Source organism: Nuphar pumila, chromosome 5 (genome assembly GCF_984573655.1).
Source record: "Nuphar pumila chromosome 5, dmNupPumi1.hap1.1, whole genome shotgun sequence".
Taxonomy (NCBI): Eukaryota; Viridiplantae; Streptophyta; class Magnoliopsida; order Nymphaeales; family Nymphaeaceae; genus Nuphar; species Nuphar pumila.
In genome coordinates this window covers 128233715-128260580 of record NC_143253.1, presented here as the reverse complement: position 1 = coordinate 128260580, position 26866 = coordinate 128233715, and the positions used below count along the sequence as shown (strand labels likewise).

General features: G+C 35.1%; 1 protein-coding gene across 1 annotated transcript in view; it reads right to left on the bottom strand.

Annotated features, from left to right (window-relative positions):
- The window catches only part of LOC149838652 (exocyst complex component SEC3A-like), a 154535-nt gene that overhangs the window by 70724 nt on the left and 56945 nt on the right, over nucleotides 1-26866 (bottom strand). Inside the window, exon 8 of the mRNA XM_090006726.1 lies at nucleotides 23076-23180. Within this exon, the coding sequence (XP_089862852.1) occupies nucleotides 23076-23180 (105 nt within the window). The remainder of the gene's footprint in view (nucleotides 1-23075; nucleotides 23181-26866) is intronic.

Below are 26866 nucleotides of genomic sequence, written 5' to 3'. Positions count from 1 at the left end.
GACAGTTTACATGCAACAACCTCCAGAATTCGAGGTTGAGGGGGAGTGTCAGAAGGTGTGTAGGTTGAGAAACGTGCATGGTTTCAAAAGTTGTTTGAAGTGATGTCACGCTTTGGCTTTCATAGGTCAGCGGCAGATCATACACTATTTATCACGAAAACTAACTCAGGCATAATTGTTATGGTGGTATATGTGGATGACATCATTCTTACAGGAGATGATGTGAAAGCTATTGAAGCCACAAAGGCTCATCTTCAAAAACAATTTGTTACAAAAGACCTTGGTTCACTTAGATATTTTCTAGGTATAGAAGTTGGCAGGAGCCGTGAAGGGATGGTTTTGTCTCAACGAAAGTATGTTCTTGACTTATTAAAGGAAACTGGAATGTTGGGAGCTAAACCAGCAAAGATTCCCATGAATCATAAAGTTCAGTTGTTTGAAGAAGGGTCAAAACCAGTTGATAGCAAAAGCTATTTCTCACTAGTAGGGAAGCTACTTTATGTAACTGTGACCAGGCCGGATATTGCTTTAGCAGTAAGCAAAGTTAGTCAATTTATGGATAAACCAACTGAGGTACACTGGAATGCAGCGATAATGATTCTCAGGTATTTAAAATCTTCTCCTGGAAAAGGGTTATTATTCAGGAAAAGTGCAACTCTGGAGATAGTGGCCTACTCTGATGCTGACTATGCAGGATCTGTAGTGGATAGAAAATCTACCACAGGATTCTGTGTGTTTTTGGGAGACAACTTAATTTCATAGAGAAGTAAGAAGCAAAATGTGGTTTCTAGGTCGAGTGCAGAATCAGAATATAGGGCTATGGCCCAAACAACTGCTGAATTAATGTGGGTTTGTACTGTTCTTCATGATCTTCAGGTGAAGGTTTCCTCTCCTATGACCATGATGTGTGATAACAAGGTTGCCACATATATAGCGAACAATCCTATCTTTCATGAAAGAACAAAGCACATTGAAGTTTATTGCCACTATGTAAGAGATATGGTTCAAGCTGGTCATATCACTACCAAATATCTAAAGTCGGAGGACCAAGTTGCAGACATGTTTACAAAGCCTCTTGCTAGACCAAATTTCTCAAAATGTTGTGACAAGCTGAGCATGATTGATATCTATGCTCCAGCTTGAGGGGGAGTGTTGACATTAAGAGGTTTTAAGTTTAAGTTTTCTTAAACTAGAGGTTATTTGATATTTAGTTTTTAATGAGGGACTTGAGTGTAATTTTTTACATTGGCCTCTCTCTATTTAACATAGAGATTAGCCCTAATCATATTAACGAGTTCTCTCTCTCTCTCTCTCTCTCTCTCTCTCTCTCTCTCTCTCTCTCTCTCTCTCCCTCTCTCTCTCTCTCTCTCTCTTCTCTTCTCTCCTCTCCTCTGCCTCTGCTCGGGTGCTCCTCATTCAAGTCGCGACACTTTTGAATGATAGATCCCAAATATTTGAAACAAACATCCACCGATATTTCTTGCTCACCAAGCTTCACTACACTCCCATCATTACTTCGTTGCTTACTAAACCGACATTCCATATATTTTGTCTTACTCTTACTCAACTTAAAACCTTTTGCCTCCAATGTTTGTCTCCATAATTCTAACTTAGCATTAACCCCAGCTCTAGACTCATCAATCAAAACAATATCATCAGCGAACAACATACACCACGACACATTTTCTTGAATTGATCTCGTAAGCTCATCCATCACTATAGCAAATAGGAAAGGGCTTAAAGTAGATCCTTGATGTAACCCAACCGTTATAGGAAAATTGGTTGTCAACCCTCCACAAGTGCGGACATTGGTTACTACTCCTTCATACATATCTTTAATTATACTAATGTACTTGAGAGAAACACCCTTCTTCATCATTGTCCACCAGAGAACGTCCCTAGGTACTCTATCGTATGCCTTCTCCAAATCAATAAAAACCATATGCAAATCTTTGTTCCTCTCTCTATTTCTCTCAATAAGTTGTCTAAGAAGATGTATAGCATCCATAGTGGATCTTCCAGGCATAAAACCAAATTGATTCTCCGATATCATGACAACCTTCCTCAACCAAGACTCAATCACCCTTTCCCAAAGTTTCATAGTATGACTCATGAGTTTTATACCATGATAGTTTGTGCAATCTTGTACATCACCCTTATTCTTATATAGAGGCACCAAAGTAGTCTTCCTCCACTCATTAGGCATCTTATTTATCCGCCAAATCTTGTTAAAAAGATTTGTCAACCATTCTAAACCTTTCTCTCCCAAGCATTTCCAAGCCTCGATAGGTATACCATCTGGGCCAACTGCCCTTCTTGATTTCATTTTCTTCAAAGCCTCTGCAATTTCTCTCTTTTGAATCTTACGCATGAAGTCACGATTCATCTCATGAAAAGGAATGGAGAAGTCTCCAAGATCCTGAGCATGACTTTCATTAAATAGCTTATCAAAATAATCTTTTCATCTCTCCTTAATCTCCTCATCTTTGACTAAAACCCTTTGCGTTTCATCTTTGATACATCTAACCATGCCCAGATCCCTCGATTTCCTATCTCTCATCTTTGCAAGCCTATAAATATCCTTCTCACCGTCTTTGGTATCCAACTTGTCATAAACCTCCTTATATACCTTATCCCTCGCGTTCCGAACTACTTTTTTAGCTTCCTTCTTTGCTATCATATACTTCTCCAAATTCTCATTATCACGATTTTTACTTAGATTTCTATAACACTCTCTTTTAACCTTAATAGCTAATTTGACATCCTCGTTCCACCACGATGTATCCTTACCTAGCGGTGCACCGCCTTTAGACTCACCCAATACCTCCTTAGCCACCTTTCTCATGCCACCCGTTATCTTATTCCACATAGATTCTGAATCCTCCTCGAGACACCAATCAACTTCCTTAACTACCCGCTCTACAAACATTCCTTGTTTAGCTTCTTTCAGTGCCCACCACTTAATTCTAGGATCTATCATATGTCTATCCCTTTTGCGGTATTGTCTAATTCTAAGATCTAAAATTAAGACTCTATGCTGTGTAGCTACACTTTCTCCCGGTATAACCTTACAATCGATGCAACAACCCCTATCTCTCTTTCTAAGTAGGAAAAAATCTATCTGACTCGTATTAACCCCACTTTTAAATGTTACTAGGTGAGACTCCCTCTTCCTAAACCAAGTGTTTGCTAAGATCATATCATAGGACAAACCAAAATCTAAAATCCTTTCTCCACTTTCGTTTCTTTCTCCTATACCATAGCCTCCATGGATACTCTCAAATCCATCCCTACTAATGCCTACATGCCCATTAAGGTCACCGTCGATGAAAAGCCTTTCTCCATAAGATATCCCTTGTACTACTCCATCTAAATCTTCCCAAAATTGACGCTTAATGGAATCATCTAAACCTACTTGAGGTGCATAAACACTAATAATATTAATAATATTCGTACCTAATACTAATTTAATAAGTAAAATCCTATCACCCTTCCTATGGACCTCAACTACATTATCTATAAACTCATGACTCATAACAATCCCTACTCCATTTCTATTCTTATTTATTCTTGTATACCAAATCTTATATCCCCAAGGTTCTATCACTTTTGCTTTCTCACCTACCCATTTGGTCTCTTGTAGACATAAAATATCAATCTTTCTCCTACACATAACATCTACTAACTCTACCAACTTACTAGTTAAAGACCCTATGTTCCAAGTGGCTAACCTAATTTTATGGTATTGGACTAACTTCTTTACCCCCACCCGTCCAACAAAGTGAGGGAACCCTTGCCTATTTGACACCACACCCGGGCGTCGGTGTGACGCGTCGCTTCCGGGCGACGACCTAGCAACCCTTGCCCATTTATCACTGCCTCCAGGCCTATAGAGTACAGTGCGTCGCTCAGTAGGGAACACCCCAACGAAATTCTCATATTGGTATCTATATATATGTCTATTTTTCTTGTAATACCCTAAAAGGGTATTTTTGTCATTTTCATTTACGCATATTCCATTAGGAATATGATTGTACTTTTTTATTTAATTTTTTTCCTTTCTTTCTTATTTTCTTTTTTATATTCGTACCACCTTGGGGGGGCCAATGTCAACTGTCACATTTGTGACCGTTGGAGGGGCTCCTCCGACTACATTGGAGCCCCTCCAAGGCCCTCAATGTAACCCCTATAAAAGGGGGTCCTCTCCATTGTATTTGTATTCTTGAGGGAGCTTTAGCTCTATTGTAAAAGGGTTTTTACCCTATTTTTCATAATAAAAAAATATTATTTTAGCCTTTTGGCTTAACCCCTTTGTGGGTTTATGGGTTTATCACTTTATGTGCTTTTGGTTGCCCCTTAGTGGGTTTGTGTATTTACACCTTAAGTATGCATTTATGGGTTCATTATTGAACCCTTTGTTTTCTAACATAGTACTAGAGCAAGATCATGATCGGGTTGTCTCTTGGTGCATCGGAAAGCATGTCGCTCAAGAAACTTCAAAGAATGGTGAAGTGTTCATTGCTTTTTTCTCTTTCTTGAAGTTAATCGGTATGTATCCCTTTTCTTAAAGTATTATGCATTATGAAATTATTTTCTTGCATGTGCTTTCGTTATCATTATGTTTTGCACATTTAGTGGTTATGGTACTTGAGAACTCTTACTTTTCACATATCACATTTCACTTGTTCGCATGTTCTAAAATATTTCCTTTTAAGAAAAAAAAATGGTAAACTTGTCTTTTTCTAGATATATGATTGCTCAAAAATGGGTCGTATATCATATTTATTTTTTTAAATTTGATGTCAATTCTATTTGAACTCCTGTATGGCTTTAGGAGTTTTTTATTATTATGTTGACTTCAAGTATTAAAAGCTTGAAGTTCATATTTTTCGTGCCTTTGTGCACTTGTGAGAGTTCTCCTTGTGCCTTTGTGCACACTTCTTGTTTGTTAGCATTGTGTTTATACCCAAACATTTTTTATATAGAGAGATTTTTGCATACATGGTTGTGATAAAATTCGTTTATATGTGTAGGAAGCTCTTTGGGTTGAGATTGAAATTTTTTAGTATATGAAGGATTGTGATAATTCACATACTTCTCTATACTTCATCGATTACCCATCACATATAATAGTAATTTATGAAGAATCCTTATATAGTGATGTTTTTCAAAATTGTCTTCAATTATGCAAGATTGATGTTTTTTGCATAGTTGTTTCGTAATTAACTTATAAGTTAACTTATGAAATTATATATGTTTTCTTGCTAAATGAGTATTATTGGTCTTTGCTTAATACTCTTGACTCTCATATGAAACCTAATTTGTTTTGAGGTTCTGTCTTGTTTGTGTGTCTTAGTGCACTTTTTTGCAAAAAATTAATATATGAATTTGGTAATTCTTGAATATGAATTTCTCACATTTGAATTAAGTCTTTGTCTTTCCTTTTTTTGTAAGAACCTAAGTGGTTCTTGTTAATAATAATTATTTGTGAGAACTCAGCGATCTTTGTGAAAAGAAGGATTATAAAGGTCTTTCAATGTTTTTTTAAAAGAATCTTGAAATTTTTTTGTGGTATGTTGTATGAACCATTGTGTTCATTAAGAAAGATTTTTTAAAAAGAACTTCCCACATTATATAGAATCTTAATATGCATATTGTGTTTATTGCATAATAAGATCTTTTGGTATAAAAGATTTCATTAGTTTGGATTTTCTTCTAAATGGTGCAAGTTTGTAAACTTGCTTGTTTGTATTTTTTTCACATAAGATTTCCAAACCTCTTGATTGTATCACTTCTATTAAAGGATGCTTACGTTGGCCGTAATATGTTCTCATTTTCTTGCATTGAATTTCACTTGTTGAGCATATAATTGCATAATTAAAGCTTGAGAGTCTCAAGCTCTCCTCTTTCTTCGAATATATTTTCGTTACATGCCTTTGTGCATGTTTGCTTTATTTTACGCCTTTGTGCGTATTTGTTCAAGTGTAGTTTGAGTGCCTTTGTGCACATCTTTTGTGAAAGCATTAGTGCTTGTTTGAATACTCTTTAAAGAAGCTTTTATATTTTAGTGTCTTTCTCAAGGCTTGTGTATGTATTGTTCCTTAGTAGACTTGGCTATTGACACTTTTATTTGTCCATTATAGGACATTGTAAGTGATTATAGCACTTTTTATGTTTTTGCATATCTCATTACAATCAAAGAATATTAAAGCTTGGTTTTACTCTTGATTATCCCAAAAATGATTCTTTCACATAAGTATTGTGTATTCAAAAGAATGTTATTTTTTAAAGAGTATTCTTTGCCTTTTATGGCACTCTTATGTTGTCCATCACAAGTTGTTATATTATGCATCAATCATTTATGGCCTTGTTATTGTTATATCAGAGATGTTTATTGAGGTGAGTTATGTGCACCTCGTGTTATGTCATTTTAGATTGTCAACTTGTAGTTTGACTCTAAATGGCTTGTTATTGAGATCTCTGATTATGAGTGTGTCACTCGTTTGTTTTTTTGGTCGTTGATTTTATGGATGCTTTTAATTATGTATACCTGTGATGGATGTCTAAGGTTTGAAACCATAGTGTTTCGAGGTATATTGAAAATTTGATGTTCTTTAATTATATTTTCATTACAAGCTTTCTTACCTCAAGTGTTTTCTCCTTTTTATGCCTCTTATCTAAGTGTCATCATATGTAGACAAGAAGTATGTTGGTTTTGTTTTTTTGATCTAGTAGTTGAACACACTTGTTTTGAGCGTCATTATATGTAAACAAGGATTGTTGTTTCACACCATTGTGTGTGATATTAGCCCATGGTTGGCTTTTGTGTCATTGTTCTAGTCGTTAATACACTCATTTCAAGTGTCATTTTATGTAGATAAGAGATGTGTTGTCATACCTTCATGTGTGTTTTAGCCCATGGTTGGCTTTGTACTCTTGTTCTAGTAACTGAACATACTTGATTTAGAGTGTCATTATATGTAGACAAGAGTTGTTTATTCACATTTTTATGTGTGATTTTTAGTCCATGTTGGCATTTGTACTCTTGTTCTAGTCGCTGATACACTCATTTCAAGTATTATTATATGTAGACAAGAGATGTTTACACACCTTCGTATGTGTCCTTGGCCCTTTGGTGGCATTATATTTATGTTCTTGTTCTTGTCAATTATACACTTGATTTGAGGGTTTTTGGAGGTCTAATAAGGTGATTGCTTGTAGTAGATGAACTATTGTTGAGACTTACAAAATTTCATATTTATGGGAATTTGAAATTTGGTTTTGATATGAGATTTTCTAATTCATGTTCATTTTATAGCACAATTGATATGTGCACATGTTTTTTAATCAAAGAATATATCTTGATTGTTTTGTCTCTTAAGTGAATGTAAAACTTTTGAACTCTTGTGCTTTATACACTCTCTTTTATCATATCCTCTTGAGCATTTCCTTTGTGAAATCTCCTTCAAGAGAATTGCTCAATTCAATAACACTTGTTTTTCTAGTCTTGTAAGCTCAAGTAATATATTTGATTAAAGTATGATTGGAGCATGTTCATTAAATGACCTTTTTAGTGTTGCTTCATTTTATTACATGATATCGTATGCATATACTCACAATGGCTTTTTAAGCCCTCACTCAATTAAGATTCATATATTTTCTTATGAGTTGCCTCTTTGAAGGCTCTTTATGTTGTCCCTTCATGGACTATGTCGATATTCCTCATTATGGGTTCTTGTTTGTCCATTATTGGACCGTGTGAATCCATTAAGCATTCTTATTATACATTTTCGCATACATTTTAAAATTTTCTCACTTTTACTTATTTTCAAGTATGTGACTTTTGAAAGTTGGTCGTCTAAAAACATTTTGTATGCATAAGTAATTATCTTGTCCTCATGGATCCTGTGCTTTAAATAAGATAATTAAGTGTTTATTGAAATGCATAGAATATCTTTTTGCATCATTGTTTTTTTTTATGAATCATATGATATAGTTTTGTTGATTCATCTTGATTGGAATATTTCACTTGATTAAAGTGCAAAGATATCTTTTACTTGGACTTTTTTGGCTTGTTTTACAGGATCTTGAAGATGAGATGGAAAGAAGTACCTTAGATAGATCATGGAAGGTGCTTACCATTAAAAACAATTGGAGGAAGACATTTGCAAATTTCAATGACATCCTTAGTGAAGACTCTTGAAGCCTTGAAATTCTTCCTCTTGTATTTTTTCAAACTTTTTGTTTCCCCACGCAAAGTTTGACGGGGGGTGTTAAAATGTAACCGTAATTCCTTTTGTATATATATATATATATATATATATATTGTAATACCCTAAAAGGGTATTTTTGTCATTTCCATTTTACGCATATTCCATTAGGAATATGATTATACTTTTTTGTTTTATTTTTTTCCTTTCTTATTTTCTTTTTGATATTCGTACCACCTTGGGGGGCCCAATGTAGACGTTGGACCCCTCCAACAGTCACATTTGTGACCGTTGGAGGGGCTCCAACGACTACATTGGAGCCCCTCCAAGGCCATCAATGTAACCCCTATAAAAGGGGGTCCTCTCCTTTGTATTTGTATTCTTGAGGGAGCTTTAGCTCCATTGTAAAAGGGTTTTTACCTTATTTTTCATAATAAAGAAATATTATTTTAGCCTTTTGGCTTAACCCCTTTTTGGGTTTATCACTTTATGTGCTTTTGGTTGCCCCTTAGTGGGTTTGTGTATTTGCATCTTAAGTGTGCATTTATGGGTTCATTATCGAACCCTTTGTTTTCTAAGAGCATCTTGGTCTTAACATCTTATTTGTGTTTGTGCTTCAAAAGAAAGATTTGAATTGATGTATGGCTTAGACTCAAGACTCGAGATTTTCGGTATGTATTTTTCTTTGGATTCCCTACTTTAAATTTTTATGGTATATATTTAAAAAATGTATTTAAAATATTGTGGTTATTTACTAAAAAAGAATATGTTTTCAAATTAATTAAAATTAGAATTGGTAAAATTATTGTCCTTTGACATATGTTTTTGCATAAGCATGTTTACTTGAAATATATATTTTGATTATGAATATATATTTTATGAAAATATCATAATGAAAAATTATATTTTGCAAGAATATATGGTTTCCTAAAATCTTAAATAATATGCTTATATATTTTTTATGTTGTTTACAAAAATGCTAATTTTTGTTATATGTATTGGGTTTTATCGTAATTGGTGACTTTATGAACATGTCAAAGCATGTTCTTACTTTCATTGAGATGTGCTACTTAAGAATTTTTAAATTCTTGTATGTATGCTCTCATTAGTCATGCCATGGATGGTTTGTATGCTCTCATAAGATTGCTCTATTGGTATATCATCTACATAGTCATGTCTTGTACACATGTTTATGCATGTTTTATGTGTCGTTAATGATTATGTGTCATTTCAAATTTGTTGTTTGGTATTTTGTTGAAAAGTTAGACGTGTTCTCAAATTAATTGAAATTATTACTTTCTCTTAAAAATGAGTTATTGTTTTATTGGTTCATGCATAAGCATGATAATTCAAAAATATATTTGGGGTATGTTAGTATCTTTATGGTTATTTGTGCATGTTCCTATGCATATCCTATGTGTTCCTTCATAAGCCTTTGTATACGATATATGGCTTTAAAGTTATTGCATATACACGATCTTTTATTTGTTTCAGAGTATTCATGATTAGTTGTACTTGTGTATGCTCTTGGTTCTCTCTATGATTCTTTGAAAAATCTCTATATATGTTTTGTCCATTTAATGTTAAAAATCACTATTGTTTCATAGGTAGACTTATAATCTAGATTGAGCTACTTCTCTATATAGCATGCTTATATTCATCATTCATTGTTATTGATATAAACTTGGAATTATCAGTTGTCATTTTGTTTGCATATGATTGCATCACTTGACATCTTATTGTGCACATGATTGCACTATATTCATTCTCAATTTTTCATCTATCGTTATTCGATTTGATTTAAAAAGTTTGCTTTTTCAAATCGGTTCTTATATATGAACTCACTTATTTGGAATTTGATTTTCGTGAGTATTTGTTGCCTTATTATGGCATTTGGTTGTCCATCACAGAATTTTATATCATGCATCATTTCTTCTTGTCTTTTTTTTGAGTGAGTTACATGCACCTCAGTTTGTGTCAGTTTAGATTGTCAGCTTGTAGTCTGACTCTAACTAACGATTTTTTGATCTTTGGTTCTGTGAGTGTAGTGTATCACTCATTTGTTTATTTGGCCATTGTTATTATGGATGCTTATAATTATAATTATCTGTGATGACTATCTATTTTTTAAACCATGGTGTTTCAAAAAATTGTTAAAATTGATATCCTTATTCTTCTTTATGACAATAGTTTATTTTCATTACAAGTTCTCTAAACTCATATGTTCTACTATTTTGCCTCTTATCTAAGTATCATTATAAGTAGACAAAAGTTGTTTATTCAAACTTTTATATGTTTGTTTAGCCCATTAGTGGCATTATAATTATGCACTGATACACTTGTTTTTAATGTCATTATATATAGACAAGAGATATTTATTCATACTTTTGTATGTTTGTTTAGCGCATTAGTGGCATTGTGATTATGCTCTTGTTATAGTCGTTGACACACTTATTTTAAGTATCATTATATGTAAACAATAGATGTTTATTCACACTTTTGTGTGTTTGTTTGGCCCATTAGTGGCATTGTTATTATTCACTTGTTCTAATCACTGATATACTTGTTTTGAGTGTTATTATATGTAGACAATGTAATGAAGTGCCAAATGAAAGAGGCGAAGTCTCCAAACGAAAGCACGGAAGCACGCACATACACAAGAGGCCACATATGGGCAAAATAAACCACAAAAAGTGGTTAAGCACACAAAGAGGTAAAAAATATATTTCACTCATAGAATGCTTCACAAGAAGCTTAAGAAATACATGGGGCCATGCCCCTTATTTATACACAGGCAAGGGACCCAAGGAGGGGCTCCCATAGAGTCGTTGGAGCCCCTCCAACGGTCATATTTATGACCGTTGGAGGGGTCCAACGACTCTATGTAGACCCCTCTCAAATGAATAAAAAGAAAAACTAAAAAGTAAAAAGAAAAAGAATAAAGAAAAAATAAAGAAAAGCATATCAATGATATGCGTGAAGAGGTGAAATGGCAGAATTACCCCTATCAGGTATTACAAAATAAATATATATATTTATATATATAGACACATAGACATACATATATATCATATATATGTGTATGTGTTGTAATCTATATATATACATCATATTTTAACACCCCCCCTCAAACACACGGTGAAATCACCGAGAGTTTGCTAAGGAGGAAGTAGAAGCGAGGTGATGGCAAAGCTTTGGTGAAGAAGTCCGCCAACTAATATTCGGTAGGAACATATGGGAGTTGAATGGTGCCCCGTAAGAACTCATCACGAACATAATGACAGTCCATCTCAATATGCTTCGTTCGTTCATGAAAAGTGTGATTGCTGGCAATATAGATAGAGCTCTTGTTGTCACAACACAGCTTTGAGGGAGTTGAGAATGAGACACCCATATCTTTAAGTAAGCTTCTTAGCCATATAATCTCAGTTGTGGTAGCGGCCATCGCACGATATTCTGCTTCGGTAGATGAGAGAGAAACTTTATGCTGCTTCTTACACCTCCAGGAGATAAGTGACTCACCAAGAAACACACAATAACCTGTGGTAGAAATACGATCATCGGGGTTACCCCCCAATCGGAGTCAGTATACGCAAGTAAAGTAAGAGGTGAAGAAGAGGATAAGAATACTTCCTTAGTTATGGAATTTTTTAAGTATCTGATAATCCTCATTACTGTTGCCATGTGAGTAGTAGTAGGAGCAGTCTGAAATTGGCTTGCACTATGAACTGCATGTGAAATGTCAGGTCTGGTGATAGATAAATATGTTAGAGATCCAATCAATTGACGGTAAGGCGTGGGGTCTGCTAAAGGAGTGCCATCACTGGCTCTCATCTTGGCATTGATCACTTCTGGAGTCTCCACCCTTTTGTCATCTGTCAGCACAGACCTAGCAATAATGTCAGAGGCAAGCTTCATCTGAGATAGGACATACCCCTTGGGGGAATATGCAACTTCAATTCCTAAGAAATACCTTAGAAAACCCAGATCAGACATATCAAAATTTTTCTTAAGAATATTTTTAATAAGGTCAATACCTTTCTTATCATTACCTGTGATAATCATGTCATCAACATATAACAACAAAATTGTTATGTATTCATTAGAAGATTTAACAAACAAAGCAGTATCTGTGTAACATGAAGAAAAACCATTATCAAGAACTACTTTGCTAAAAAGATCATACCAAGCTTTTGGTGTTTGTTTAAGACCATAGAGAGCTTTGTTTAATTTTAGAATATTGCATTTCCCAATTTCAAGACCCGGCGGAGGGTCCATAAGAACTTCTTCACACAGAGTTCCATTTAGGAACACATTTTTAACATCAAGTTGATATATCGGCCATTGTTTGATGGATGCTAAAGCAATTAGGGTTCGTACACTAGTCATTCTGGCTACACGAGCAAAGGTTTCTTCATAATCAATCTCATATTCTTGGGCGTAGCCTTTTGCAACCAAGCGAGCTTTGTATCTTTCAAGAGACCCATCACATTTGGTTTTGACTTTATATACCCATCTATACCCAATTGCCTTTTTTCCTAAAGGTTGAGGAATAATGCTTCAGGTTTGGGCTTTGTTCAGAGCCTCTAATTCGATTTTCATAGCCTCAATCCAATGTGGATAATCTTTAGCTTCCTTAAATGAGATAGGCTCATGATACGAATGTATTAACATGAGACAAGCCCTATAATTTGGAGAGAAAGATTCATAAGACACAAATTTTTGTGGTGGCCTACTAGTACGAGAAGATCGCCTAGGTGGATTGTTGTCCATAGATTCTTCTAAAGAGAAGTCTTGAGAGTATCTGTCAATAGCAGGTTGATGTTCATTTCCTAACCGCCGGGTATATACATTTATATCATTAAGGTTTTCATTTTAGGAAACATTATCATGTTATGGTATATCATTATAATGTAAAGTGCCATCACAAGTAGTATCACAAATAATTGCCTCAGGGGACTCAATTCTAGGAGCTAAGTCGAATAAAAAAGAATAATCGATGTCTTCCCTAGATGTGTGGATATCGAAACCATTTTGTGCTTCAATGAAGTTTACATTTCTCGACACATACAGTTTATTGTTTCGAATATCATAACATTTATAGCATTTTTTATTCTCACCATAGCCAATGAACACACATTCAAGAGCTTTAGGTGACAACTTATCTTGTCCTTGACTAAGTACAAAACATTTGCATCCAAAGATTCTTAGTCTATTAAAATCTGAAGTAATTTTAAATAATTTTTCAAAGGGTGAAACAGTTTTTAAAGAAGAAGAGGGCATACGATTTACAAGATATGTTGCGGTAAGAAGAGCTTCGGCCCAAAAGTTTTTAGGAACATTTTTAGACACAAGAAGAGTTCTTGTGGTTTCAATTAAATGCCTATGTTTCCTTTCTGCAAGACCATTTTGTTGCGGAGTTTTAGGACAAGATCGTTGGTGCAAAATTCCATTTGTTTTAAAATAATTTTGAAAATCTTTAGACATGTACTCACCTCCCGAGTCAGATCTAAAAATGGCTATATTATGTTGGAATTGATTTTGAACAAGAGCGTGAAATTCTTTAAAATTAGTGAAGACATCGGATTTATTCTTGATAATGTAAACCCATGTGTACCTAGTAAAATCATCAATAAAAGAAACATAGTAAGAATAGCCCCCTTTGGACATAACGGGTGTCGGTCCCCATATATCGAAATGCACAAGTTCAAAAGGCCTTTTTGACAAAAAAATACTATGTGAATAAGGAAGAAAGTGAATTTTCCCAAGAATACAATCATTACATGTAAATGTATTTGTATCACAAAATTTTTCCAAAAACGGAAAAAGGTACAACTTGAAAATACTAGGGTGTCCAAGTCTCTTATGTCAAGTCTCAATATCTTTAGATTGAACATGATTACAAAATGATTTGGATGGCAAAGACAAAAAATCCATATAGTAAAGGTCCCCTCTTCTATGGCCTTGCCCAATCCGCTTCCCGAACCGGAGATCCTGCACATAGCAATGGGTTGGTGAAAACGAGACATTACATTCAAAATCGGTAATTTGAGAGACGGAAAAAAGATTTAGATTAAGTTTTAGAATAATTCGGATTTTGGGAACAAAAAATTCTTTGTTTTGGTCATAAGTTTTCTCAAGATTTCCAATGCCTTCAACATTCAAAGATGTTCCATCGGCGGTGGATACATATGATTTGAATTTATTGAGACTTGGTTTTGACAAAAGTGATGCATTTGGAGTCATATAGAAAGAGGCACCCGAGTCAAGAATCCAAGAAGTCATACCTGGAAAGGAGGAGATGGCGGCACCGGAAGTGAAAGGTGAAGAGGATGATGTAGAGGCGTTCAAACAACAACAACAACAACAACAACAACAACAATTACGCCTTCATCCCAAAACAATTGGGGTCGGCGATATGAACCAACAAAGAAAATCATTATGGGTCTTCCACATAAATCCTTCTCCTCCATTCATTTCTATCCAATGCCATGTCCTCGGTGAGGTTCAAAGCATTCATATCCTTTCTTATCACCTTCATCCATGTCTTCCTAGGCCTACCCCGACCTCTTTTAACTAATCTATTTTCCCATTTCTCCACCCTTCTAACTGGAGCATCATTAGGCCTTCGTCGAATATGTCCAAGACTCCAAACCACCGTAAACGATTCTCTCTCATCTTATTTTCAATTGGTGCAACGCCTACCTTCTTACGTATCTCCTCGTTCTGAATCTTATCTTTTATTGTATTTCCACACATCCATCTCAGCATATGCATCTCAGCTACAATCATTTTTTGAATATGATGTCTCTTGGCAGCCCAACATTCCGTACTATATAGTAAAGCGGGCCTAATAGTCGTCCTATAAAACTTTCCCTTCAACCGCAATGGCATTCTACGATCGCACAACACTCCAGTTGCACTCTTCCATTTCATCCACCCAACCTTTATCCTATGATTTACATCTCCATCAATTTCTCCATACTTTTGAATGATAGATCCCAAATATTTGAAACAATCATCCACCGGTATTTCGTGCTCACCAAGCTTCACTACACTCCCATCACTACTTCGTTGCTTACTAAATCGACATTCCATGTATTCTGAATTACTCTTACTCAACTTAAAACCTCTAGCTTTCAATGTCTGTCTCCATAATTCTAACTTAGCATTAACCCCAGTTCTAGACTCATTAATCAAAACAATATCATCAGCAAACAACATACACCACGACACATTTTCTTGAATTGATCTCGTAAGCTCATCCATCACTATAGCAAATAGGAAAGGGCTTAAAGCAGGTTGTCACCCCTCCACAAGTGCGGACATTGGTTACTACTCCTTCATACATATCTTTAATTATACTAATGTACATGAGAGAAACCCCTTTATTCATCATTGTCCACCAGAGAACGTCCCTAGGTACTCTATCGTAAGCCTTCTCCAAATCAATAAAAACCATATGCAAATCTTTGTTCCTCTCTCTATTTCTCTCAATAAGTTGTCTAAGAAGATGTATAGCTTCCATAGTTGATCTTCCAGGCATAAAACCAAATTGATTCTCCGATATCATGACAACCTTCCTCAACCTATACCCAATCACCCTCTCCCAAAGTTTCATAGTATGACTCATGAGTTTTATACCACGATAGTTTGTGCAATCTTGTATATCACCCTTATTCTTATATAGAGGCACCAAAGTACTCTTCCTCCACTCATTAGGCATCTTATTTGTCTGCCAAATCTTGTTAAAAAGATTTGTCAACCATTCTAAACCTTTCTCACCTAAGCATTTTCAAGTCTCGATAGGTATACCATCTGGGCCAACTGCCCTTTTTGATTTCATTTTCTTCAAAGCCTCTGCAATTTCTTTCTTTTGAATCTTGCGCATGAAATCACAATTCATCTCATGAAAAGGAATGGAGAAGTCTCCAAGATCCTGAGCATGACTTCCATTAAATAGATTATCAAAATAATCTTTCCATCTCTTCTTAATCTCCTCATCTTTGACTAAAACCCTTTGCGTTTCATTTTTGATACATCTAACCATACTCAGATCCCTCGATTTCTTATCTCTCATCTTTGCAAGCCTATAAATATCGTTCTCGCCCTCTTTGGTATCCAACTTGTCATAAACCTCCTTATATACCTTATCCCTCGCGTTTCGAACTATTTTTTTAGCTTCCTTCTTTGCTATCGTATACTTCTCCAAATTCTCATTATCACGATTTTTACTTAGATTTCTATAACACTCTCTTTTAACCTTAATAGCTAATTTGACATCCTCCTTCCACCACGATGTATCCTTACCTAGCGGTGCACCGCCTTTAGACTCACCCAATACCTCCTTAGCCACCTTTCTCATGCCACCCGCTATCTTATTCCACATAGATTCTGAATCCTCCTCGAGACACCAATCAACTTCCTTAACTACCCGCTCTACAAACATTTCTTGTTTAGCTTCTTTCAGTGCCCACCACTTAATTCTAGGATCTATCATATGTCTATCCCTTTTGCGGTATTGTCTAATTCTAAGATCTAAAATTAAGACTCTATGTTGTGTAGCTACACTTTCTCCCGGTATAACCTTACAATCGATGCAACAACCCCTATCTCTCTTTCTAAGTAGGAAAAAATCTATCTGACTCGTATTAACCCCACTTTTAAATGTTACTAGGTGAGACTCCCTCTTCCTAAACCAAGTGTTTGCTAAGATCATATCATAGGACAAACCAAAATCTAAAATCCTTTCCCCACTTTCGTTTCTTTCTCCTATACCATAGCCTCCATGGATACTCTCAAATTCATCCCTACTAATGCCTACATGCCCATTAAGGTCACCGCCGATGAAAAGCCTTTCTCCATAAGATATCCCTTGTACTACTCCATCTAAATCTTCCCAAAATTGACGCTTAATGGAATCATCTAAACCTACTTGAGGTGCATAAACACTAATAATATTAATAATATTCGTACCTAATACTAATTTAATAAGTAAAATCCTATCACCCTTCCTACGGACCTCAACTACATTATCTATAAACTCACGACTCATAACAATCCCTACTCCATTCCTATTCCTATTTATTCCTGTATACCAAATCTTATATCCCCAAGGTTCTATCACTTTTGCTTTCTCACCTACCCATTTGGTCTCTTGTAGACATAAAATATCAATCTTTCTCCTACACATAACATCTACTAACTCTACCAACTTACCAGTTAGAGATCCTATGTTCCAAGTGGCTAACCTAATTTTATGGTCTTGGACTAACTTCTTTACCCCCACCCGTCCAACAAAGTGAGGGAACCCTTGCCTATTTGACACCACACCCGGGCGCCGGTGTGACGTGTTGCTTCCGATTAGAGGCGTTCATCTTTATAAATTGTTGAAGAGTTTCGGTTAGATGAGCGATGGACTCCTTTATGTCATCATCCTTCTTTGAATCTTCATTGATGATTGGAGGAGTTTCCCCCACGGAAGCCACCTTCTTTTTGAATTTAGGGCAATCGGGACGAATATGGCCCGGTTCATTACAATTATGACAAATGAATTTTCTTCCTCCACCACCATTATTCTTCCAAAAATGTGGTGGTTTATATGATCTTACATTGTTGCCGGGTCTAGACACGGCATGCACTTCATCAACATCTCTTTTCAAGGCCAAACGGGTTTCTTCTTGACATAAGTCGGCCAAAATATTGCTTAGAGGAGTAGAGGCCCTATGAAGAAGAGATCCTCTAAGTTGCTCAAATTCGGGACGAAGCCCATGAATAAATTGAAAGAACCTCTCTTTTTTCATTTGCTTTTGTCTCATGGCAATAGCACTTCCTTCTCATTGCGGTTCGAGAAGGACAAGCTCATCCCATAAAGAGGATAGGGCACTATAGTAGTCCCTAATACTCATATCACCTTGCTTGGTAGCTCTTACCTTTTTTTGTATAAAAAAATGCCTAGCAAAGTCTCTTTGGGTGTACATGCCTTTCATAAAAACCCATGCTTCATTAGCCTTTTTGAATTTTGCAAGATTTGCACAAATCTTCAATTCAACATTGTTCATGAACCATGCTAAGATTTTAGCATGCTCACTTTCCCAATCTTCCATTTTAGAAGAGTAATCAAGAATAACTTTTCTTTTTCTTCTTCGTTCAATGCTTTTTCCTCATCTCCTTCAAACTTAGTTAACTTCAATTGTGATTCCGGAATGGTTCCACATACGTAACCCCAAAGCTTTTTACCTTTGAGATTATTTTCCATAGCGGCCGCCCACATGCGGTAATTGGTTCCATCCAATTTGAATGAGAGATCGATTTTTGCATCTTTGTTGGCCATTTATAGAAAAAGAATTTTTAAGACAAGAGAGAGGAGAGGTATTACTTGTCAAGAGAGGATCCGATGAAGCCTTCTTAACCAAGGCTCTGATACCATGTAATGAAGTGCCAAATGAAAAAGGCGAAGTCTCCAAACGAAAGCACGGAAGCACGCACATACACAAGAGGCCACAAATGGGCAAAATAAACCACAAAAAGTGGTTAAGCACACAAAGAGGTAAAAAAATATATTTCACTCATAGAATGTTTCACAAGAAGCTTAAGAAATACATGGGGCCATGCCCCTTATTTATACACAGCAAGGAACCCAAGGAGGGGCTCCCATAGAGTCGTTGGAGCCCCTCCAACGGTCATATTTATGACCGTTGGAGGGGTCCAACGACTCTATGTGGACCCCTCTTAAATGAATAAAAAGAAAAACTAAAAAGTAAAAAGAAAAAGAATAAAGAAAAAAGAAAGAAAAGCATATCAATGATATGCGTGAAAATGTGAAATGACAGAATTACCCCTATCGGGTATTACAAAATAAATATATATATATTTATATATATATAGATAGACACATAGACATATATATATCATATATATGTGTATGTGTCGTAATATATATATATATATATATATATATATATATATATACATCATATTTTAACAGACAAGAGATGTTTATTCACACTTTTGTGTGTTTTTTAGCCATTTACTGTCATTGTGGTTATGCTCTTGTTCTAATAGCTGATACACTTGAATTTTGAAGTTTTGGAGGTCGAGTGAGATGATTGCTTGTGGTGGTCGAACTATTGTTGAAATTTGCAAATATCATTCATTGTATTGTTTGGGATTTTTTAAATCGCTTTATAAAATTTATAAATTTTTATAACTTATTTGTCCTTGTATGGGAAATGGTTATTGATATACTTTGATGCCTTTGCACACTTGATTTATGAAATGAAACATATATTTTTTATATTGTGCTCATTCTTGCGAGTGTACCCTTCGTTGGATTTGTGAGTGTGTTCCTTAGATAACACTTTTGTGATTATCCACTCTAGTTAGCAGACTTTTCGTTTATGATTAAAGACTTTTTGCATCTTTACATGATTACTTGAGATTAATCAAATATGTTTTAATTGCATGATTAAAGGTAATTTTCCATGTTGGTTGTCTTGCTTGCTTTGCATAATTAATGCTTCTAGCAAAGCATATTTTTGTTCAATAAATTCCATTATTCTTTTGCAAACCCTTGTTGGTTTTTTATGTTGTCCCTAGTGGACTTGTAATTGTGTATGTTGAATTGTGCCTTTATATGCCCTTAGTTGGCTCGTATTTGTCTTTTATGACTAATTCATATATACATTAGTTGTATGGTTAACATTGCTTTTAGAAATAAAATAATTGATTAATTCATGTTTGTCATACTTGTCTTGTCTTGATCTTTATTGAATGATTCAAAGTATTGTATCTTCCGATGTGTAGAAATGTTTTGTTTTCAAAAGAAAATCTATGTGAAAATTTACTTTCCTTTGTGGGATTTTGAGTTAAACTCCTTTGCGAGTTACTTATTGATGTTTGTTTGAAAAATCCATATTTCATGCCTATGCATTAATATGTTTTTCATGATAAATATGTGTATTGATTTTGAACAATGCATGTTTTCTTAAAGTAATTAATGATTTATGGAGCTTATCTTTGAAACATTTTGTGCATGCATTTCTTTCCTTTAATATGCAATTATGTTCTCGTATGAATTAAGAACTATACAATAACAACAACAACAACTACACCTTCATCCCAAAACAATTGGGGTCGGCGATATGAACCAAAAAAGAAAATCATTCTGGGTCTTCCACATGAATCCTTCTCCTCTAATCATTTTTATCCAATGCCATGTCCTCGGTGAGGTTCAAAGCATTCATATCCTTTCCTATCATCTTCATCCAAGTCTTCTTAGGCCTACCCCAACCTCTTTTAACTAATATATTTTATCATTTCTCCATCCTTCTAACTGGAGCATCTTTAGGCCTTCGTCGAATATGTCCAAACCACCGTAAACGATTCTCTCTTATCTTATTTTCAATGGGTGCAACACCTACCTTCTTACATATCTCCTCATTTTGAATCTTATCTTTTATTGTATTTCCATACATCCATCTAAGAATATGCATCTCAGCTACACTCATTTTTTGAATATGATGTCTCTTGGCAGCCCAACATTCCGTACCATATAGTAAAGCGGGCCTAATTGTCGTCCTATAAAACTTTCCCTTCAACCGCAATGGCATTCTACGATCGCACAACACTCCAGTTGCACTTTTTCATTTCATCCACCCAACCTTTATCCTATGGTTTACATCTCTATCAATTTCTCCATACTTTTGAATGATAGATCCCAAATATTTGAAATAGTCATCCACCGGTATTTTTTGTTCACCAAGCTTCACTACACTCCCATCACTACTTCATTGCTTACTAAACCGACATTTCATATATTTTGTCTTACTCTTACTCAACTTAAAACCTCTTGCTTTCAATGTCTGTCTCCATAATTCTAACTTAGCATTAACCCCAGCTCTAAACTCATCAATCAAAACAATATCATCAGCAAACCACATACACCACGGTACATTTTCTTGAATTGACCTCGTAAGCCCATCCATCACTATAGCAAATAGGAAAGGACTTAATGTTGATCCTTGATGTAACCCAACCGTTATAGGAAAATTGGTTGTCGCCCCTCCACAAGTGAGGACATTGGTTACTACTCCTTCGTACATATCTTTAATTATACTAATGTACTTTGAGAGAAACACCTTTCTTCATCATTGTCCACGAGAGAACATCCCTAGGTACTCTATCGTATGCCTTCTCCAAATCAATAAAAATCATATGCAAATCTTTGTTCCTCTCTCTATATCTCTCAATAAGTTGTCTAAGAAGATGTATAGCTTCCATAGTTGATCTTCCAGAATTAAAACCAAATTGATTCTCCGATATCATGACAACCTTCCTCAACCTAGACTCAATCACCCTCTCCCAAAGTTTCATAGTATGACTCATGAGTTTTATATCATAATAGTTTGTGCAATCTTGTATATCACCCTTATTCTTATATAGAGGCACCAAAGTACTTTTCCTCCACTCATTAGGCATCTTATTTGTCCGCCAAATCTTGTTAAAAAGATTTGTCAACCATTCTAAACCTTTCTCACTCATTAGGCATCTTATGAATTAAGAACTACGATTTCTTAAAATTATCGATTGAAGTGAGACTCTCAATGACTATTGTGTTTTTGAAAAATTAATATTTTTTCTTATCTTACATAATTTTGAAAAATGTTAAATTGGCTTATTAAATATTTTTTTATAAATTATATTTTTGACGTGCTTGGCCATCCTCTCTCCATAATATATAATTAACATAGTTGTCTTTTGAAATTTTCTGATGATATATATGTGTATAATTGGGATGTTTTAGCTTTATTTACAGATTTTCAAGAATTGATGATATTGAAGATCCTAAAGATCCTCTGTATAATGGAACATATGATTGAAGAAGAAGAGCACCCTTTAAAGAAGTATCAAATGGAAGAACTTGATTAAGTCAATGAAGACTTTTTATGTAATGGGTTCCTTCTTTTTGTAATTGCAAACTTACAATGAGTCATCATAAGTTTGAAGGGGGGTGTTAAGATGCATGTACTTTTCTATGTATATATACACATATATATGTATATATATATATATATATATATATTATATATCTTAGTCAACCTAGGTTGATTAAGGCTAGCCGTTGGAGGCTAGTCCAACGGCTAGAAGGGTGCCACCCTTTTTCTCTCTTCTTTCTATAAATTGTAGTGGGTGTGTGAGTGAATGTTGAGAGAGTGATGGGTAGTTTATAATTTTTTTTGTGTGTTTTTAGTGTATTGTAGTGAGGTCCTTATGTATTTATTTCTTTTATGTATTTTATTATTCATTATGAATGAAATCATTTATTCATACAACTTGTATCAAGTTTGTATATTGTAAGTATTCAAATACATTTTGATTGACATTTGGACTACGATTTAGAATGTCTTGGGTTCTGTGCTATTTAGTGACACATGTCAAGTCAAGTCAGGCCAGCCCAATGTCCACATTTAGTTATATAATTAGATGGGATTGTTTCTGTTTATTATGATAGGTGAATGAGCCACTTTATGAACTAAATGTATCTATTACACATACCCATATATATAAGTATGTACCAAAGTCCCAAAGAATCTGATACTCTACAAGCCATGGCCAACAATGAGACCAAGAGTTATGCTAGGCAACAAAGAAGAAAGCTATGATCCAATGAAAATAACATAAAACAATACATTAATTTGGAAAGCGAAGATGACATGCTAAAAGAAACTTTGCTCAGCAGTATCTTATATTAGCAAAGAACAGTACAGCATATCTTCTTTAAATAACTACATAACAGGATACCTAAGTTAATACATGCTACAAGTTATAGTAGCAACATATTCCCAAGCATGTATATCAACTTACTGATTCAATGTCCTCTCTCATATGCCTGAGCTTTACATTGAAAATACCAAGCCACTCATCCATATCATCCACGCATACCATTGCTGAGTCCAGTCCATGTAGAACCTGCACGATTCACCATAATTTCAATGAGAAAAAAGAGCAGACCTACTTACTATGGGGACCACATCAACAGAACATATAAAGAATCAGTGATTAGAAAGAAAAGAGGGACAAGGGCATGGTGGTCACAAAAAAAAACAGCAAAATTTTAGAAGCTAAGACAAAGTCATTGGCATGGCATCAAGCAGCATATAAGCAAAAAGTGATGCATGGACATCTGCACATATGCACATGCATGTACATAAAGATTAAAGCAAAGAAAAGTTGGATACCACTGAATATCCTGGAATAGAACTATTCAAATTTATCACATACATGGATATTTCATTTCTTCAGATATATCAGATATGTACCATGTCCATGCCAAACACGAAGCAAGACACTTGTAGACAATTAGAAGCATCTTCTTATGTATTTCACATGCTTGAAGACACAAACCACCATATGGATTTACCTAACATTATATCTGTTATCATTTTTAAGCTACAGGCCGAAAGAATTCACTATAGAATAGAACCTAGTCTCAGTGGAGCCTAGACAGAAGCCAATGGATGTGTTTATAAACCAGTCACGGGGTTTGGTGGACCTGCCAACAAATAGCATAACTGGTTTTCACGTACCAGATCACTGGCAGTTAATGACAAACCCAGTTTCCATGGATGACTCTTTAGCAGAAAAGGAAAAGAATGAAGTTTTCTTCCCGTGTATAATTCCATAGTTTATATGCTTTATATTATCCAACATATATTGATAAACTTTGCACACACCAAGATATCCCTGAAAGAAGGTGAAAGGATGCAGAGAGATAGAGGGCAGAAAAACACAATTCCCAATGTGGTCGTGGCCTAGGGCTTCTCCATTATATATTAAATCATGTAAAATTTACATGGACAGAATTACCCCTGATTACATACAACAAAATAATACATATGAAAGGGGTAAAAACAAGAAAGAGTACAACACAAAGAATACATATTGGAGCTCATCGGATCATGGTCCCCAAATACAAAATCCAAATCACGTCTCAACATATACTACCATACAACTCAACCTACAATGGTGATCTACTAATCTGAATGTCATATGTATAAAATAGATCCGTAGCTACTAACTAGTTACATGAAATTCAAATCGCAATGCATATTGTGTAAATGCAGGTGTACATGTTTCCTATAGTATGAAGCCTAAACAATGGTCAAGAAGGTCATGGATTGTGTCATGAACAACCACACACCTAGTGATCCCTATATATCCCCATACACCAGTGTGTGTATGTGTGTACATGCGTGTGTGTAGGGGTGTAAGGGGATCACTTGGCAAGTAATTCATGAAACATACCTTGACCATGATTTAGGCTTCATTGCGTAGACCAATGTTGTTAAAAGTGTGTTTCAAGGCACAAAAGATGCACCTCGCAATGAGGCACTGGCGTTTTTGTCTCAAGGTCAAGGTGTGTGCCTCATTAGTCTCGAGGCAAGCCTTGACCATGAGGCGTATGCCTCATTCAGTGTGGTCAAATGGGAGTCAAAACCTCCATTTGACCAGTTTCTTTCATTAAAAAAAATGTAAGAGGTTAGAGGGGGGTGCTGCCCAATTAGGTAGGGTCGGTCCCCTGGAAATTTTCAAATACACACCAAACTTTTGACTCTAATTCATGTCCACCAAACTTTTGGAGGTTTTCAATTAGGCACCAAAGGTTTCTCACTGTTAATCAAATGCCCCCATTCTTAAACTGTCAGTTAGCTTGGACTTGAGTTAGCACGAACTACTGTTTAAAAGTTACTATTTTGCCCTAGCAGCAATTGAAACTGTACGTCTGGGTTTTTTTTCATGATTATGCTAACTCAATCCAACTTAAAAAAAAGGATTTGGTTAATTAATCCGACTAATTGGATCTGGATTCGGGTTACATCCGACCCATTGACATCCTTAATAGTAAGCATTTTTTTTGGCCATTGGATTTGGTTTATAGTTTAGGTAGTTATATTTTCTTATGCACTTTTTTCAAACAAGCTATTTTAAATGTATACCGAATTTTATGTCCTCATTGATTTTTATTTTTGTCATAATCAAAATTTTACTTTATACCTATTTTATCTATGGGCCATTGCACCATCCTAATGTGGATAAAATCAGTTTGGATATAAATTAGGTTTGTGTTCGTAAGAAAAGCCCAGGCGTGCAGTTCAATTGCTGCAAGGGCAAAATAATAACTTTAAAACAATAGTTAGTGCTAACTCAAGGGCAAGCTAACGGTAGTTTAGGAATGGGGGCATTTGATTAATAGTGAGAAACCTTTGGTGCCTAATTGAAAACCTCCAAAAGTTTTGTGGACATATGAATTAGAGCCAAAAATTTGGTGTGTATTTGAAAATTTCCCAATTATTTAACTCTATTTTTTGTATGTATGGAAATCTGTACATTGATTTTCTAACAAAAGTACATTTAAGGATAGAAAAAATATAAAGAGAATTGTACCTTTCTGTTAGACCACATGTAGAATGTTGACAGTTACTAGAAATTTATTTTGTGATTTATTTTAAATCCTATAATCGATATTCAATTATTCATTATTACTTCATAAATAATGCATTGTTTATTTTTAATTTTTATTTTTTATTTTGTAAACTTTTTAATATTTTTTGTGAAGTTTATGCTTTACACCTTGCTTCATGAGCAGGTCCTATGCCTCGCTATACCTCAACACTATTGACAACATCACACACACATACACAGTGAATGATATTGGTCTAGGCAATATCTTACTGAGACATAAGGAACTTTTTTTTTAAAGGAAGCATCATAGGGAAATTTGTGGCAGTAAAAATGAAAGGTCTAGAAAAAATGAAAGTAAATTATATTTTCTTAGTTTGTGCAATTATAATATTAAAAAGAAACAAGAAGGCATCAGTAACTCCCCCTCATAGACTTAGCATCTACTGACCAGATATAACCCTTCTTCACATTGAGTTGAGTTGGCAACAAGAGTAATAAAAGCTCCTTAATCCAGAACTGTTGCTGAATGTGGACACCATAATCAAGCCAAGCCAATCGGAGAAGAGTTTGGGAAAATGAGCGGGTCAAGGACAAGTTAATTGTTGACTCCTCAAAGATGTACCACCTAATGGCTAGATAGAAGTAGAACCCCACTTCTTCACATTGATGTTTGTCTGGACCTTAAGCAGAGAAATCACCCACACAAACATCTCTGTTCCGGATGATGGGCCCCCAGCTCCAATTTTCTTGTTTAGAATAAGGTGGTGTTAAAGGCTCCAAAACAACAATAAGGTCCAATTGAAAACTTGTTTGTAGTCATGCATATCCAGAGATTCCAGACCACCTTCCTCAGTAATAGTTTCATTCCTAAGAATCATTCCGTTAGACATCCATTGATTGACTGTTCATCCAAGAGAGTCGTTAGAAAGAATAGTAGAATACTACCCATGCCTCTATTTATTGGCCAACAATCACAAACCTAACAATATCTAGCTTGCATGTAATGAAAAAAGGGGGAGCGGCGGAAGCACCAATAAAGCAAATCACTCTTTTAAAAGTGATTCCAAGAGCCAAGAACACAAACACTAAAAGTGTATACAAAAACCCACAAAAGGGAAATATGACCAACAAGTCATAAGTTGGATATTATTGAAGAAGGAAAAAGAAGGTGAACAACCCTTGCAATACAAAAG